General features: G+C 39.3%; 1 protein-coding gene across 2 annotated transcripts in view; it reads left to right on the top strand.

The window, feature by feature from the left end:
• The window catches only part of stx5a (syntaxin 5A), a 29,430-nt gene that overhangs the window by 786 nt on the left and 15,744 nt on the right, over positions 1-12,900 (top strand). For both annotated transcript variants that reach the window (XM_062044239.1, XM_062044241.1), the window contains exons 3-7: positions 8,604-8,674; positions 10,302-10,357; positions 10,441-10,511; positions 10,590-10,706; positions 10,864-10,920. In XM_062044239.1, the coding sequence (XP_061900223.1) occupies positions 8,604-8,674; positions 10,302-10,357; positions 10,441-10,511; positions 10,590-10,706; positions 10,864-10,920 (372 nt within the window). The remainder of the gene's footprint in view (positions 1-8,603; positions 8,675-10,301; positions 10,358-10,440; positions 10,512-10,589; positions 10,707-10,863; positions 10,921-12,900) is intronic.

The raw sequence follows: 12,900 nt of genomic DNA, 5'->3' as shown, positions 1-12,900 counted from the left end.
CTTATTTAAACGGGGATAGCAGGTCCATTCTATGTGTCCTACTTGATCATTTCGCGATATTGCCATGTTTTTGCTGAAAGGATTTAGTAGAGAACATCGACGATAAAGTTCGCAACTTTTGGTCGCTGATAAAAAAAGCCTTGCCTGTACCGGAAGTAGCGTGACGTCACCGGTTGTGGAGCTCCTCACATCTGCACATTGTTTACAATCATGGCCACCAGCAGCGAGAGCGATTCGGACCGAGAAAGTGACGATTTCCCCATTAATTTGAGCGAAGATGAAAGATTTGTGGATGAGGAAAGTGAAAGTAAAGGACTAGAGGGCAATGGAAGCGATTCAGATAGGGAAGATGCTGTGAGAGGCGGGTGGGACCTGATATTCAGCTGGGAATGACTAAAACAGTAAATAAACACAAGACATATATATACTCTATTAGCCACAACACAACCAGGCTTATATTGAATATGCCACAAATTAATCCCGCATAACAAACACCTCCCCCCTCCCATCCATATAACCCGCCAATACAAATCAAACACCCGCACAACACACTCAATCCCACAGCCCAAAGTACTGTTCACCTCCGCAAAGTTCATACAGCACATATATTTCCCCAAAGTCCCCAAAGTTACGTACGTGACATGCACATAGCAGCACGCACGTGCGGGCAAGCGTTAAAATGTTTGGAAGCCGCAGCTGCGTACTCACGGTACCGCGTATCCAACTCAAAGTCCTCCCGGTAAGAGTCTCTGTTGTCCCAGTTCTCCACAAGCCAATGGTAAAGCTTGACTGTCATCTTTCAGGATTGTAAACAATGAAACACCGGCTACACGTTTGTGTTGCTGCAGCCGGCCGCTAATACACCGCTTCCCACCTACAGCTTTCTTCTTTGCTGTCTCCATGGTTCATTAAAGAAATTGCAAAAGATTCACCAACACAGATGTCCAGAATACTGTGGAATTTTGCGATCAAAACAGACGACATAATAGCTGGCCACAATGGTGTCCAAAAATGTCCGCTACAATCCGTGACGTCACGCGCAAACGTCATCATACGAGACGTTTTCAGCAGGATATTTCGCGGGAAATTTAAAATTGCACTTTACTAATGTAACCCGGCCGTATTGGCATGTGTTGCAATGTTAAGATTTCATCATTGATGTATAAACTATCAGACTGCGTGGTCGGTAGTAGTGGGTTTCAGTAGGCCTTTAAGAAATTAGTATAGGCCAGATGGGCAACACTTAGGCCCCTTCTACACTAGACTAAGGTTATTATGGGTAAATCCTAGGGCTGTGAATCTTTGGGTGTCCCACAATTCGATTCAATATCGATTCTTGGGGTCACGATTCGATTCAAAATCGATTTTATTTTTTTTTCAATTCAACACGATTCTCGATTCAAAAACTATTTTTTCCCATTTCAAAAGGATTCTCTATTCGTTCAATACATAGGATTTCAGCTTTGATTGATTGATTGAGACTTTTATTAGTAGATTGCACAGTGCAGTACATATTCCGTACAATTGACCACTAAATGGTAACACCCGAATGAGTTTTTCAACTTGTTTAAGTCGGGGTCCACTTAAATTGATTCATGATACAGATATATACTATCATCATAATACAGTCTTCACACAAGATAATCATCAGAGTATATACATTGAATTATATACATTATTTACAATTGGGGGGTGGTATGTGGAGGGGGGGGGGGGGGTTAGGCTTGGTTGTTATCATCACTTCAGTCATCAACAATTGTATCATCAGAGAAATGGACAATGAAACAGTGTAGGTCTCAGTTGGTTTCCTTTTCTTGTCCTTCTTGTCATTGTCTGTCTTTACTTTTTTGGCCTTAAAGTCATAATCGTTGTCGTCATCCCGCTCTCTCTTTAGAGACTTCTCGTGTTTAGGGGAGTGGTAAAAGTCATTCTCAGGCTCACATTTAACATGTGGTGGGCTGGCAAAACCATTTTCTTTCTCCTTTTTGACTTTCACATCAAGGACTTGTGCTTGTCCTTGTATTTGTCTGTGCTGCCATCTTTGTGCTTGCTCTTTTCCTTTTTTTTGTCTTTTCCTTTTTTTTTTGCTATAGACTAGGGCTGCAACAACTAATCGATTAAATCGATTATAAAAATAGTTGGCGATTAATTTAGTCATAGATTCGTTGGATCTATGCTATGTGCATGCGCAGAGGCTACTTTTATTTGTATTTTTATAAACATTTATTTATAAACTGCAAACAGTTGAGAAACAATAATCAAAATAAGTATGGTGCCAGTATGCTGTTTTTTTTCCAATAAAATACTGGAAAGGATAGAAATGTAGTTTGTCTCTTTTATCCGATTATTAATCGATTAATCGAAGTAATAGACATATTAATCGATTATCAAATTAGTTGTTAGTTGCAGCCCTAGTGTAGACATAAATAAATGATAAATGGGTTATACTTGTATAGCGCTTTTCTACCTTCAAGGTACTGAAAGCGCTTTGACAGTATTTCCACATTCACCCATTCACACACACATTCACACACTGATGACATGGCCTTAATTGGCCCTAGTGTGTGAATGTCAGTGTGAATGGTTGTCTATCTCTGTTGGTGACTTGTCCAGGCTGTGCACACCCTGCCTGCCGCCCAAGTGGGTTGATGGAACCATTCAATTGCTTGTACAAGCTCTGTTCTACTTTAGGACATTTCTACCAAAAGTTTAGGAATTTTAAGTTCCTGGAACCTCTAATTCATGGAACTAAAAGTTCCTGTAGAAATGTGTAGTTTGTTTTTCCACTGCATTTCACAGTTCAGGGTAGTTTGTACAAATTCGGCTGATGACGTATGAAGGACTGGTTTGGTATGTTTCTTCACTGATACCATATAAACAAACAGAAAATATTAGGTCATATTTTGTACTGTAGTGTAAGTAAATGAAATACAAAGTAGTAATATACAAATTAAAAACCAACTGTACGGAATTGTTCATAAAAAGTCAGGCTTTTGTCCTCTGTGACCAACAGTCAGGAAGTTGTCCCCTCGGCAGATGATAATTCATGAGGGTCAGGCGTTTCCTTATGGTCTATTTAAGCTGTGAATAACAATTTATAAAGACTAAAAGTCAGTGTTTATCAAACGGCAACAACAAGAACACATCGGATTTAGCGTTGGCTTGTTAGCATTTGGTTCACCCGGGCTGAGGCTAATAAGACAAATGGCATGTCACTGATTACCTTTACAGCTTGTAATAAGGTAAAAAAATGAACATTTAATGTGATTTACCCTAGTTCCATTTGTGTCCTGCCTCCTTTATTTCACATTTATCCAACAAAGTCTGGCTGAATACTTCATATTCATCTGTCAACTTTGCGTACTAAAATGAAGTTTGTAAAAAATAATAATCACTAAACTGCACATAGTTGTGTTGGCCCTGTGATGAGGTGGCGACTTGTCCAGGGTGTACCCCGCCTTGGGGCCGAATGCAGCTGAGATAGGCTCCAGCACCCCCCGCGACCCCAAAAGGGACTAGCGGTAGAAAATGGATGGATGGATGGATCGTTTAAAGACTGCAGCTGAGTTAAAACTGCAAGGTAGTTCCACGCAGATGCCGCACAAAATGTCCTGCAAGTTAAAAATTCCTTTCGTTGTTTTTTTCTCCCTTTTCTTGTAAAAAAAAAAAAAAACCACAACAAATACGAAAGTTGTGTTCAACCAATCATCTGCGGTCGACAGCACAGCCTGCCTCCTCGAAAGTTCTAGGAACCTGCCTAACTCTCACTTAGCTAGCAGGAACTAAAAATATGTCCTGGAAAATGTAAATCTACCCAGGTAGTTTTTGGTGGAAACACAGGGAGAACTGTATTTACCAGGGTAAGTGGGCTAAATTCCAGTAAACGTTACTGTGGTGGAAAAGGGCCTTTTGAAAAGTACACATTTGTGGTTACCAGTAACTGCTCATTTTGGTTGCTTGTTTACATCGTTGCTGCTTTTGTCGTTGAAATTGTAGTACATGGATCTGGTTTGTTTCATATTTAGGGTAGGAGTGTCCAAAGTGCGGCCTGGGGGCCATTTGGGGCCCGCAGCTAATAGTTTAGCGGCCCGCCACACATTCTGGAAATGCCATTGCAAAAATCAAAAAAACATTAAAAAAGTGGTATGAGGTGAAATCTAACTAGAAAACGTTGCAATGTTGACACAAAGCTGCCATGCAGGCTATTTTTTTTAATTTTGTTTATCTTTATTTTACTTTTTTTGCCATTGCTAAAAAAAAAGACAAAAAAATCATCCATCCATCCATTTCCTACCGCTTGTTCTGTTCGGGGTCGCGGGGGTTGCTGGAGCCCATCTCAGCTGCACATGGGCGGAAGGCGGGCTACACCCTGGACAAGTCGCCACCTCATAATGAATTATTGACATCTTCAAGGCTCCAATTACTTCAAATATTTCACATTAAAATGTTTTATGTGGAAAAATATTGCCTATATTGTGTGGTTGCCATATAAAAACATCCAAAGTTTTCTTTGAGAAAAGAGCATGAAACAAACAAAATAATAGTTCAAACGTAAAATCGACAGATATATCTGAAGTTGATCTTGTAACTTTAGTGTTGAAAGTAAAACAAATAATATTTTTTTTTTATCACTTTATGAGTGGGGTACCTTTTGGATCCCACAGATATTTAGTGGGATTTTATTTATCTTTTCACTCTGATTAATCAAAAATAATAATGAAAATAAAATCAATGGTGTCATGCATTATTGATCTTTTCAGGGCTCCAATTACTTCACATCAAACATTGCTTTCTAAATGTTTTGGGCGGTGAGGTAAATACTGCATATTTCAGTTTTACTATAAAAAACAAAGTTGTCTTTGACAGAAAAGGCATATATAATAATAGGCAATAATAATTTGACTTGTTTTTAACATTTTAATGACTGAGACCCTAATTGTTAAAAAAATATATATATATATATATATTTTGTTATGGTTTGAAAATGAAAAATATCAAAATGGCCCCCGCATGCTTTAATTTTTCCGTGTGCGGCCCGCAGTGGAAAAAGTTTGGACACCCCTGATTTAGGGTGTTTACTATAGTCATTTTTTGTTCGGTTAAAGGGGTCATATGTTGGTTTTTTTTCTACTTTTAAAACCGTTCCTTGTGGTCTACGTAACATGCAATTGGTCAAATTTTTGCATAGATTCTTTTTGACTGTCTTTTTAGGATGCACAGTTTTGTGGGCGGTCTTAATTACGTGCCTCCACATCGACTGTGTCTTCTCCCCGTCAGCCATGTTGTAGTTTTAGCGCTTCCTTATTGACTGACAAATACAAGTCATAATTATATGCAACTTTGTATTAGAAAAGGCAACAGGATGCATGTGCGTGCACGACCCAGAGTGCCCCACAACAAGAAGAAATGGGGGGGGGGGAAACTACAGCGCTGGATTGCAATGGTGGCCTCGCGCACAGCACTTTGGGTAAATCTCTGCCATATGTGAAGATAACTGCTGACGTCGCAGCTTGGAAAAACGTCACAAATTGGGCAAATTCCAAGCGGCTTGTTTGGACATATGAAGGAAAGCGAGATTGTTTTATAAATATCTCTGCAAGGCCTCAGTGGTTTGATTTCAAATTTTTGGTACTTCTGCAGAGCTCAAGTTCTTTAAACCAAACACTAGTCCATTTGCTCTGCTAGGACTGTGTCAGGTTCAAACACAGATGACATCTATTAGACAAGACAAGAAGCACAGAAATCAAACAAGAGACAGGATTCAATGTAGCTCATGAGGAGAAACGTCTGGGCTGCAACGTCGAACAGTCTCCCACCACGCTCTGAAGGCAGTCACATCGCGCTCCTCCTTTTATTTGGGCATTTTTTGATTACATTACATCACGCAACTGCTCCTAAGGGGAGGTGGGTCATAAACAGTGCAAAGAAAAGGTGCCTGGAGCGGTGTCAGGTCCTGCTACCTGTCCGCTTTGTAGATCTCGGGTCAGGACAAAATCTTCCTGTGGCTGACAATAGATCAAAGAAACCGACACCTCCATGTCGCATCCAATCGCACACAGTGGTGTTTTCTAGGGATGTCCCGATCCAGGTTTTTGCACTTCGGATCCGATACCGATATTGTTTTTGCACTTCGGATCCGATACCGATACTGACCGATACCGATACTGACCGATACTGGCCTATCCGAGCATGTATTAAAGTTTAAAGTTATTTAGCCTACTTAGTTGTCAGAATCATGTTGAAAAGGGTTTTAGTACTCTTGATAACAACTAGCCAGCTGAATTAGGGGAGTTTGAAAAATACACAATGGTTGGTAACAAGAAACTGACCTGTTTATTCAAGGATAAACACAAAATAGACAACATTATACATGACAAACAGAAATGGCATCATTGAACTAGGGCTGGGCGATATGGCCTTTTTTTAATATTGTGATATTTTAAGGCCATATTGCGATACACGATATATATCTCGATATTTTGCCTTAGCCTTGAATGAACACTTGATGCATATAATCACAGCAGTATGATGTTTCTATGTGTTTTGATTGATTGATTGAGACTTTTATTAGTAGGTTGCACAGTGAAGTACATATTCCGTACAATTGACCACTAAATGGTAACACCCAAATAAGTTTTTCAACTTGTTTAAGTCGGGGTCCACTTAAATTGATTAATGATACAGATTTATACTATCAGATATATACTATCATCATAATACAGTCATCACACAAGATAATCACATTGAATTATTTACATTATTTATAATCCGGGGTGTGGAGGGGGGCGCCGGATGTAAGTGTCAAAAAGACAGCCAAAAGAGAATAAATATGAGAATAAATCTAAAGTTAAAATATAGGGTAGAAAGCACCCATTTGCAGGAAATGTAGTCTTGATTTTCAAAATTTTCTTTCAAGGCTTGCATGTCTACATTAAAACATTCTTCTTCATGCTGCATTAATATATGCTACTTTTAAACTTTCATGCAGAGAAGGAAATCACAACTAAAAAAATCACACATTTTTTCATACGGTGTTGATGTGGAAATTTTTGCCTCGGCATTTTGATGGTGTGGGCGTGTGGCACCGAATGGAGATAAGCGTCTCGACAGATGTTACAATATTTGAACAATGATGACGAAAACTGCTTTCTCTGTCATGTCCGTGTGTCGAAAATTATGCGCTTATTTTTTTATTTGATTTTGTGCGTGGCATATAATTGCTATGCGCAGAAGACGCTTGAGCAGTGCGCAATTGCACAGGCGCGCACCTTAGAGGGAACGTTGCTCGCACGGCTGCGCTAGCATCACAGCTAACGTTAGCCATGCTGCTACCTCTCTGCTCGGGGAGGGCGTATATGTATGTGACGTATGACGTGACATTATGTGACGTGTGTAAGAAGGTGCGCTTGCTGTCTGTGGGAGGGAGACACAGAAAAGAGTGAGAAGAGCCTGTCGTGTAATGCCAGCAGCTAAAAGCAACTGCGTGAGAATCCACAGACCTGTGGATGTGTTGAAGGTGTGCTGGAAAATGCGGAACGGAAATTAGGGAGCAGCAGAAAATTAGGGAGCAGCAGAAAAGTGGAATGTATTATTTAAATCGGTGCGTTGGAAAACACGGACCGGAGTTTTTTTTAAAACTGGATCTGCATCGGCATTTTCCCATGCCTTGCCGAAATGCATTTTTTGGCAAATATCGGCGGCCGATCCGATCCAAATATCGGATCGGGACATCCCTAGTGTTTTCCAAGCCTTTTGCTTGATAAGATGAAATACATCTTTTTTCTTCTCGCAGGGGACCTGAACTCAATGTAACACGGATCGGGACATCCCTAGTGTTTTCCAAGCCTTTTGCTTGATAAGATGAAATACATCTTTTTTCTTCTCGCAGGGGACCTGAACTCAATGTAACACAGAAGTTGTGTGATAACTTCTATACAATTATTCTGACAGACTGTCTCATGTCCACTGAACCGTGAACTTAGAGATGGATCTCGGTCCTGAAGTCCAGTGGGAATGCAGATGCACCAAAACACTGCATGTAATGTCACCAAACTAGCAAATCCAAACCCTTATATATAAAAGGCCAGGATTGTGAATACAGTAGTTAAACAAATAGTACCTAGCAATTTGTTTTTTGAAATAAAATGGTTGTATTGTCGATAATAATTCTGTGAATTTGTTAGAAACGAGGTCTATTTGCAGCAAATCTCTGGAAAAAACTTTTTGACGTCTGTATGCAATTTAGAATCCTTACTGCTACGTCTCAGCTGATAAGCCGTTCATAGAAAAAACATCCTACGTGCGTATGTGACCTAGAATAGGTCAGAATGGTTTAGATGCGTGAAGTCATCAAAGTACATGTCCACTTTATGGCACTATGTTACGCTTAACTGAGCATTGTTCGGTCTGCTAACAGAAATGCATGAGTGAATGCTAACCAAACAGGACCCGAGTGCTCACCAAATATCATTTTAGTCGCTAGCTAGAGACCGTGGTGGTATTTGCTCATTGTCATCTCGAAGAGCATTTTTAAAGGAGGGATTGTTGCTTTGTGAATAATATTACAATGTATCACTATCTTCTATGCTTGAATGTTTTCCTAGAATGGAGTGCAGCCCAATAAACCAGCTCTCAATGCTCTCAGGCAGCGCAGTGATTTCACAGTCATGGCGAGGTAAGTTTCTGTAATAAAACAGACTTTTTGTTTGGTTTGGGTTTTTAACAAATATTTAATCACATAACACTAGGGGTGTAACGGTACACACAAATTTCAGTTCGGTACGTACCTCAGTTTAGAGGTCACAGTTCAATTCATTTTCGGTATAGTAAGAAAACAACAAAATATAAATTTTTGGGTTATTTATTTACCAAATTTTCAAAATCTTCCACCAAAAATATTTTTCTTAGTGGAATATTTGACGTGAAGTAATGTGAACCTTGGATAGGTCAATAATTCATAATAACATTGATTTTCAGCCCTTTGAGACACTTGTGATTTAGGGCTATATAAATAAACATTGATTGATTGATTGATTGATTGATTGATTGATTTTGATTCAATATTATGTTTTGAGTAGGGCTGCAACAACTAATCGATTAAATCGATTATAAAAATAGTTGCCGATTAATTTAGTCATCGATTCGTTGGATCTATGTTATGCACATGCGCAGAGGCTTTAAAAAATAAATAAATACTTTTTTTTTTTTTTTTTAAATCATTCTTTATTTATAAACGGCAACATTTACAAACAGCTGAGAAACAATAATCAAAATAAGTATGGTGCCATTATGCTGGTTTTTTAAAATAAAATACTGGAAAGGATAGAAATGTAGTTTGTCTCTTTTATCTGATTATTAATCGATTAATCGAAGTAATAATCAACAGATTAATCGATTATCAAATTAATCGTTAGTTGCAGCCCTAGTTTTGAGCAATGACAGTTTGAAAGAAAGAAAAAAACAGCTTTGTTTTATTTGTCAACATTGCAACTTTTTCTAAATTACATTTAACCTTTAAGCTTTTTTATTTCACTTTTGTTATGTTTTTGTGTATTTTAATAGTATTTTTAGAATGTGCCATGGGCCTTTAAAACATTAGCTGTGGGCCGCAAATGGCCTCCGGGGCACACTTTTGACACCCCTGCTATAGATAATAAAAAATTAAATCTGATAAATCTATGGATAAAAAGCAGAAGCTGGCGACGCATGCGCGTTTATCATAACTCTCTCACGCTCTCTGTCTCTACCCCTCCCTCACGAATGCTGCTGCGCGCACAATTTGTTTAGTTTTTAACCCCTTCTTAACCCTGAACGTACGTTGAAAATACACGCAACCCTAACTCAAAATGCCGGACATTTGAGGCATTTAAGAAAGTCCGCCCTGACAGCTCCGCAAAAGAGGACATGTCCGGTGAAAAGAGGACGTATGGTCAGTCTATCGTAGCCCGTTAGCTGCTAGCATGCCCTGTGTTGTGCCTCGGTGTGCATTGTTTACACAACGTGCTTTACGCTACTTAATATGTCCGTGTGGAAACTCATTCGGTACTCCTCCGAACTGAACCGGAACCCCCGTACCGAAACGTTTCAATACAAATACACGTACCGTTACACCCCTACATAACACACAGAATATTCAGTGAGTGGCATCACTTTGTTTCATAATATTGACATTTACTTTCTGCTAATGTTACATCTTATTTTCTACTGTGGTTAATTGCCTCTTGTAACAAACACTTCCACAAACACGCTTGTTGTTTATAATGTTATTGACACAAACTAACCTTTTAATTGTTCCCTTGTAGGAGAATTGGAAAAGACTTAAGCAATACATTTGCCAAGCTGGAAAAGCTCACAATTTGTAAGCTAAAAATTTCATTCCTGTGCTAATTTTTGTAAACTGCTTTTGTGTGCTCATTCTTTTTATGCTGCTTGTGTTATTAGTGGCCAAAAGAAAATCTCTATTTGACGACAAGGCTGTGGAGATCGAGGAGTTAACATATATTATTAAACAAGTGAGTCAACATCTAATCATATGATAGAACTGTGTTTTTTGTGTCATTTAAATAGAGATCAAATGTTTATTTTTATAGGACATTAACAGCCTAAACAAACAGATTGCACAGCTGCAAGAGTTGATCAGGTCTCGTGGAGCTCCAGGTGGAAAACACATCCAAACCCACTCTAACACAATAGTGGTGTCCTTACAGGTAACATCCCATACACTATCAATGTTGGTCGTTTTGTATCCCTGTTTTAACCTAATGTTGGCCAAGTTCTTAACTATTCTTTGTTTTAAGATGTTCTACAACTACAGTAAACTTTGAGACGTGTGGCCAAAATTAATGATTCTTTTTTTCTCCCTAGTCTAAACTGGCTTCAATGTCCAATGACTTCAAGTCAGTCCTGGAAGTCAGAACCGAGGTCAGTAGTCAAATTTTTTTGGGATGCAAACCAGTTCTGTTCCTACAACTGCGATTTGAGTTGAGTAAAGTTGAGTTTTAGTGTAAGTAAGGAACCTAGGCCAAAACTTTACAGAAATGAACACCCAAGTCACACAACGCGTGAAGGCCATCTGAAATATTGTGATGAATATATTAAAGACAAGAGTTAAATAAAAATAACTACCGTAATTTCCGGACTATAAGCCGCTACTTTTTCCCCTCGTTCTGGTCCCTGCGGCTTATACAAGGGTGCGGCTTATTTACGGCCTGTTCTTCTCCGACACCGACGAAGAGGATTTCGGTGGTTTTAGTACGCAGGACGAAGACGATGACACAATGATTAAAGACTGACTTTTCATATACCGGTAGGCTGGTTATTTTAATAACGTACAGGCGAGCACTTTGTATTACTTTGCACCGTTGTATTATTTGTACTCTGCATGAATGCTGTTCGCCATGTCAAAGATGTGAAAGTTTGATTGAATGATTGAAAGATTTATTGTTAATAAATGGGACGCTTTGCGTTCCCAAACAGTCATCTCTGTCCCGACAATCCCCTCCGTGGTAGCAGGAACCCCTATATACTACGCTAATTACACATCAAAACCCTGCGGCTTATAGTCGGGTGCGGCTTATATATGGAGCAATCTGTATTTTCCCCTAAATTTAGCTGGTGCGGCTTATAGTCAGGTGCGGCTTATAGTCCGGAAATTACGGTACTTTTATCCCTGTGGTTGGCGTGTACGTGCAATAGTGCATTGCAAGGGAGGGAGTGGCAGGCTTAGGGCTGGGCGATATGGCCTTTTATTAATATCTCAATATTTTTAGGCCATGTCACGATGCACCATATATATCTCCATATTTTGCCTTAGCCTTGAATGAACACTTGATGCATATAATCACAGCAGTATGATGATTCTATGTGTCTACATTAAAACATTCTTCTTCATACTGCATTAATATATGCTAATTTTAAACTTTCATGTAGAGAGGGAAGTCACAACTAAGTCAATTGACCAAAAGTGTATTTATTAAGCAGTGGCACAAACATTCATGTCATTTCCTAAACAGAAAGTGCAAGATTGTCAGAGACATTTTAAAACAAGCAGTGAGTGCACTTTTGTGCATGATGTCACTAAGATGACATATCAAAACAACACTAAATAAAAGTGCACTTTTTGTACAGAACACCACTACAATAGTTTAAAACAAATAAAGTGCACTTTTCTGCATGATGTCACACAAGATATTTCAATAAGTGTCGAATATAAATGAGCTGCATAATAGGAAATCAAATAGTGTATGTCCTTCGCTATGTGGTAGCTTCCTGCGGACGTTATCTCCTGTTGTTGACTATTTTTTTCATACGGTGTTGATGTGGAAATGGTTGCTTCTGCATTTTGTTGGTGTGGCACCGAACGGAGATGTTGACATGCAGAGTTTCAAGAACTCTTCATTCTCTAGCGGGTAACTTTTGAAATGATGCTACATTAGCACTACTGCTACTTTTTGTAGCAACGCTTTGCCACATACTTTACATATTATGGTTGTCTGTTCGACATATTTCCGCTTGAAGCCAAACCACCGCCAGACGATGAACCCCCTGCTGTTTTTCTTGGGAATTAATTCTTCCTTCATTTGTTACCAGATTCACACCCTCTTTCTCTCGTATTACCACTCGCACCGCACCGCTAGCACCACAGCTAATGGTACCCATGCCGCTACCTCTCTGCTCCACGAGGGCGTGTCATGTGCAACGTCATGTTGCACGCGCGACAGTATGTGACGTATGTATGAAGGTGCGCTCGTTTTATGTCTCTGTGAGAAGGAGAGACAAGAAAGAGTGAGAAGAGCCTTTAGTGTAATGCCCGCAACTTAAAGCAACTGCGTGAGAACGTATACTCCAATATCACCATATAGTCATTTTCTATATCGCACTGAGACAAACCCGTGATATATC

The sequence above is a fragment of the Entelurus aequoreus genome, linkage group LG04 (assembly GCF_033978785.1).
Source record: "Entelurus aequoreus isolate RoL-2023_Sb linkage group LG04, RoL_Eaeq_v1.1, whole genome shotgun sequence".
Classification (NCBI taxonomy): domain Eukaryota; kingdom Metazoa; phylum Chordata; class Actinopteri; order Syngnathiformes; family Syngnathidae; genus Entelurus; species Entelurus aequoreus.
This window is presented reverse-complemented; position numbering and strand designations above follow the sequence as displayed.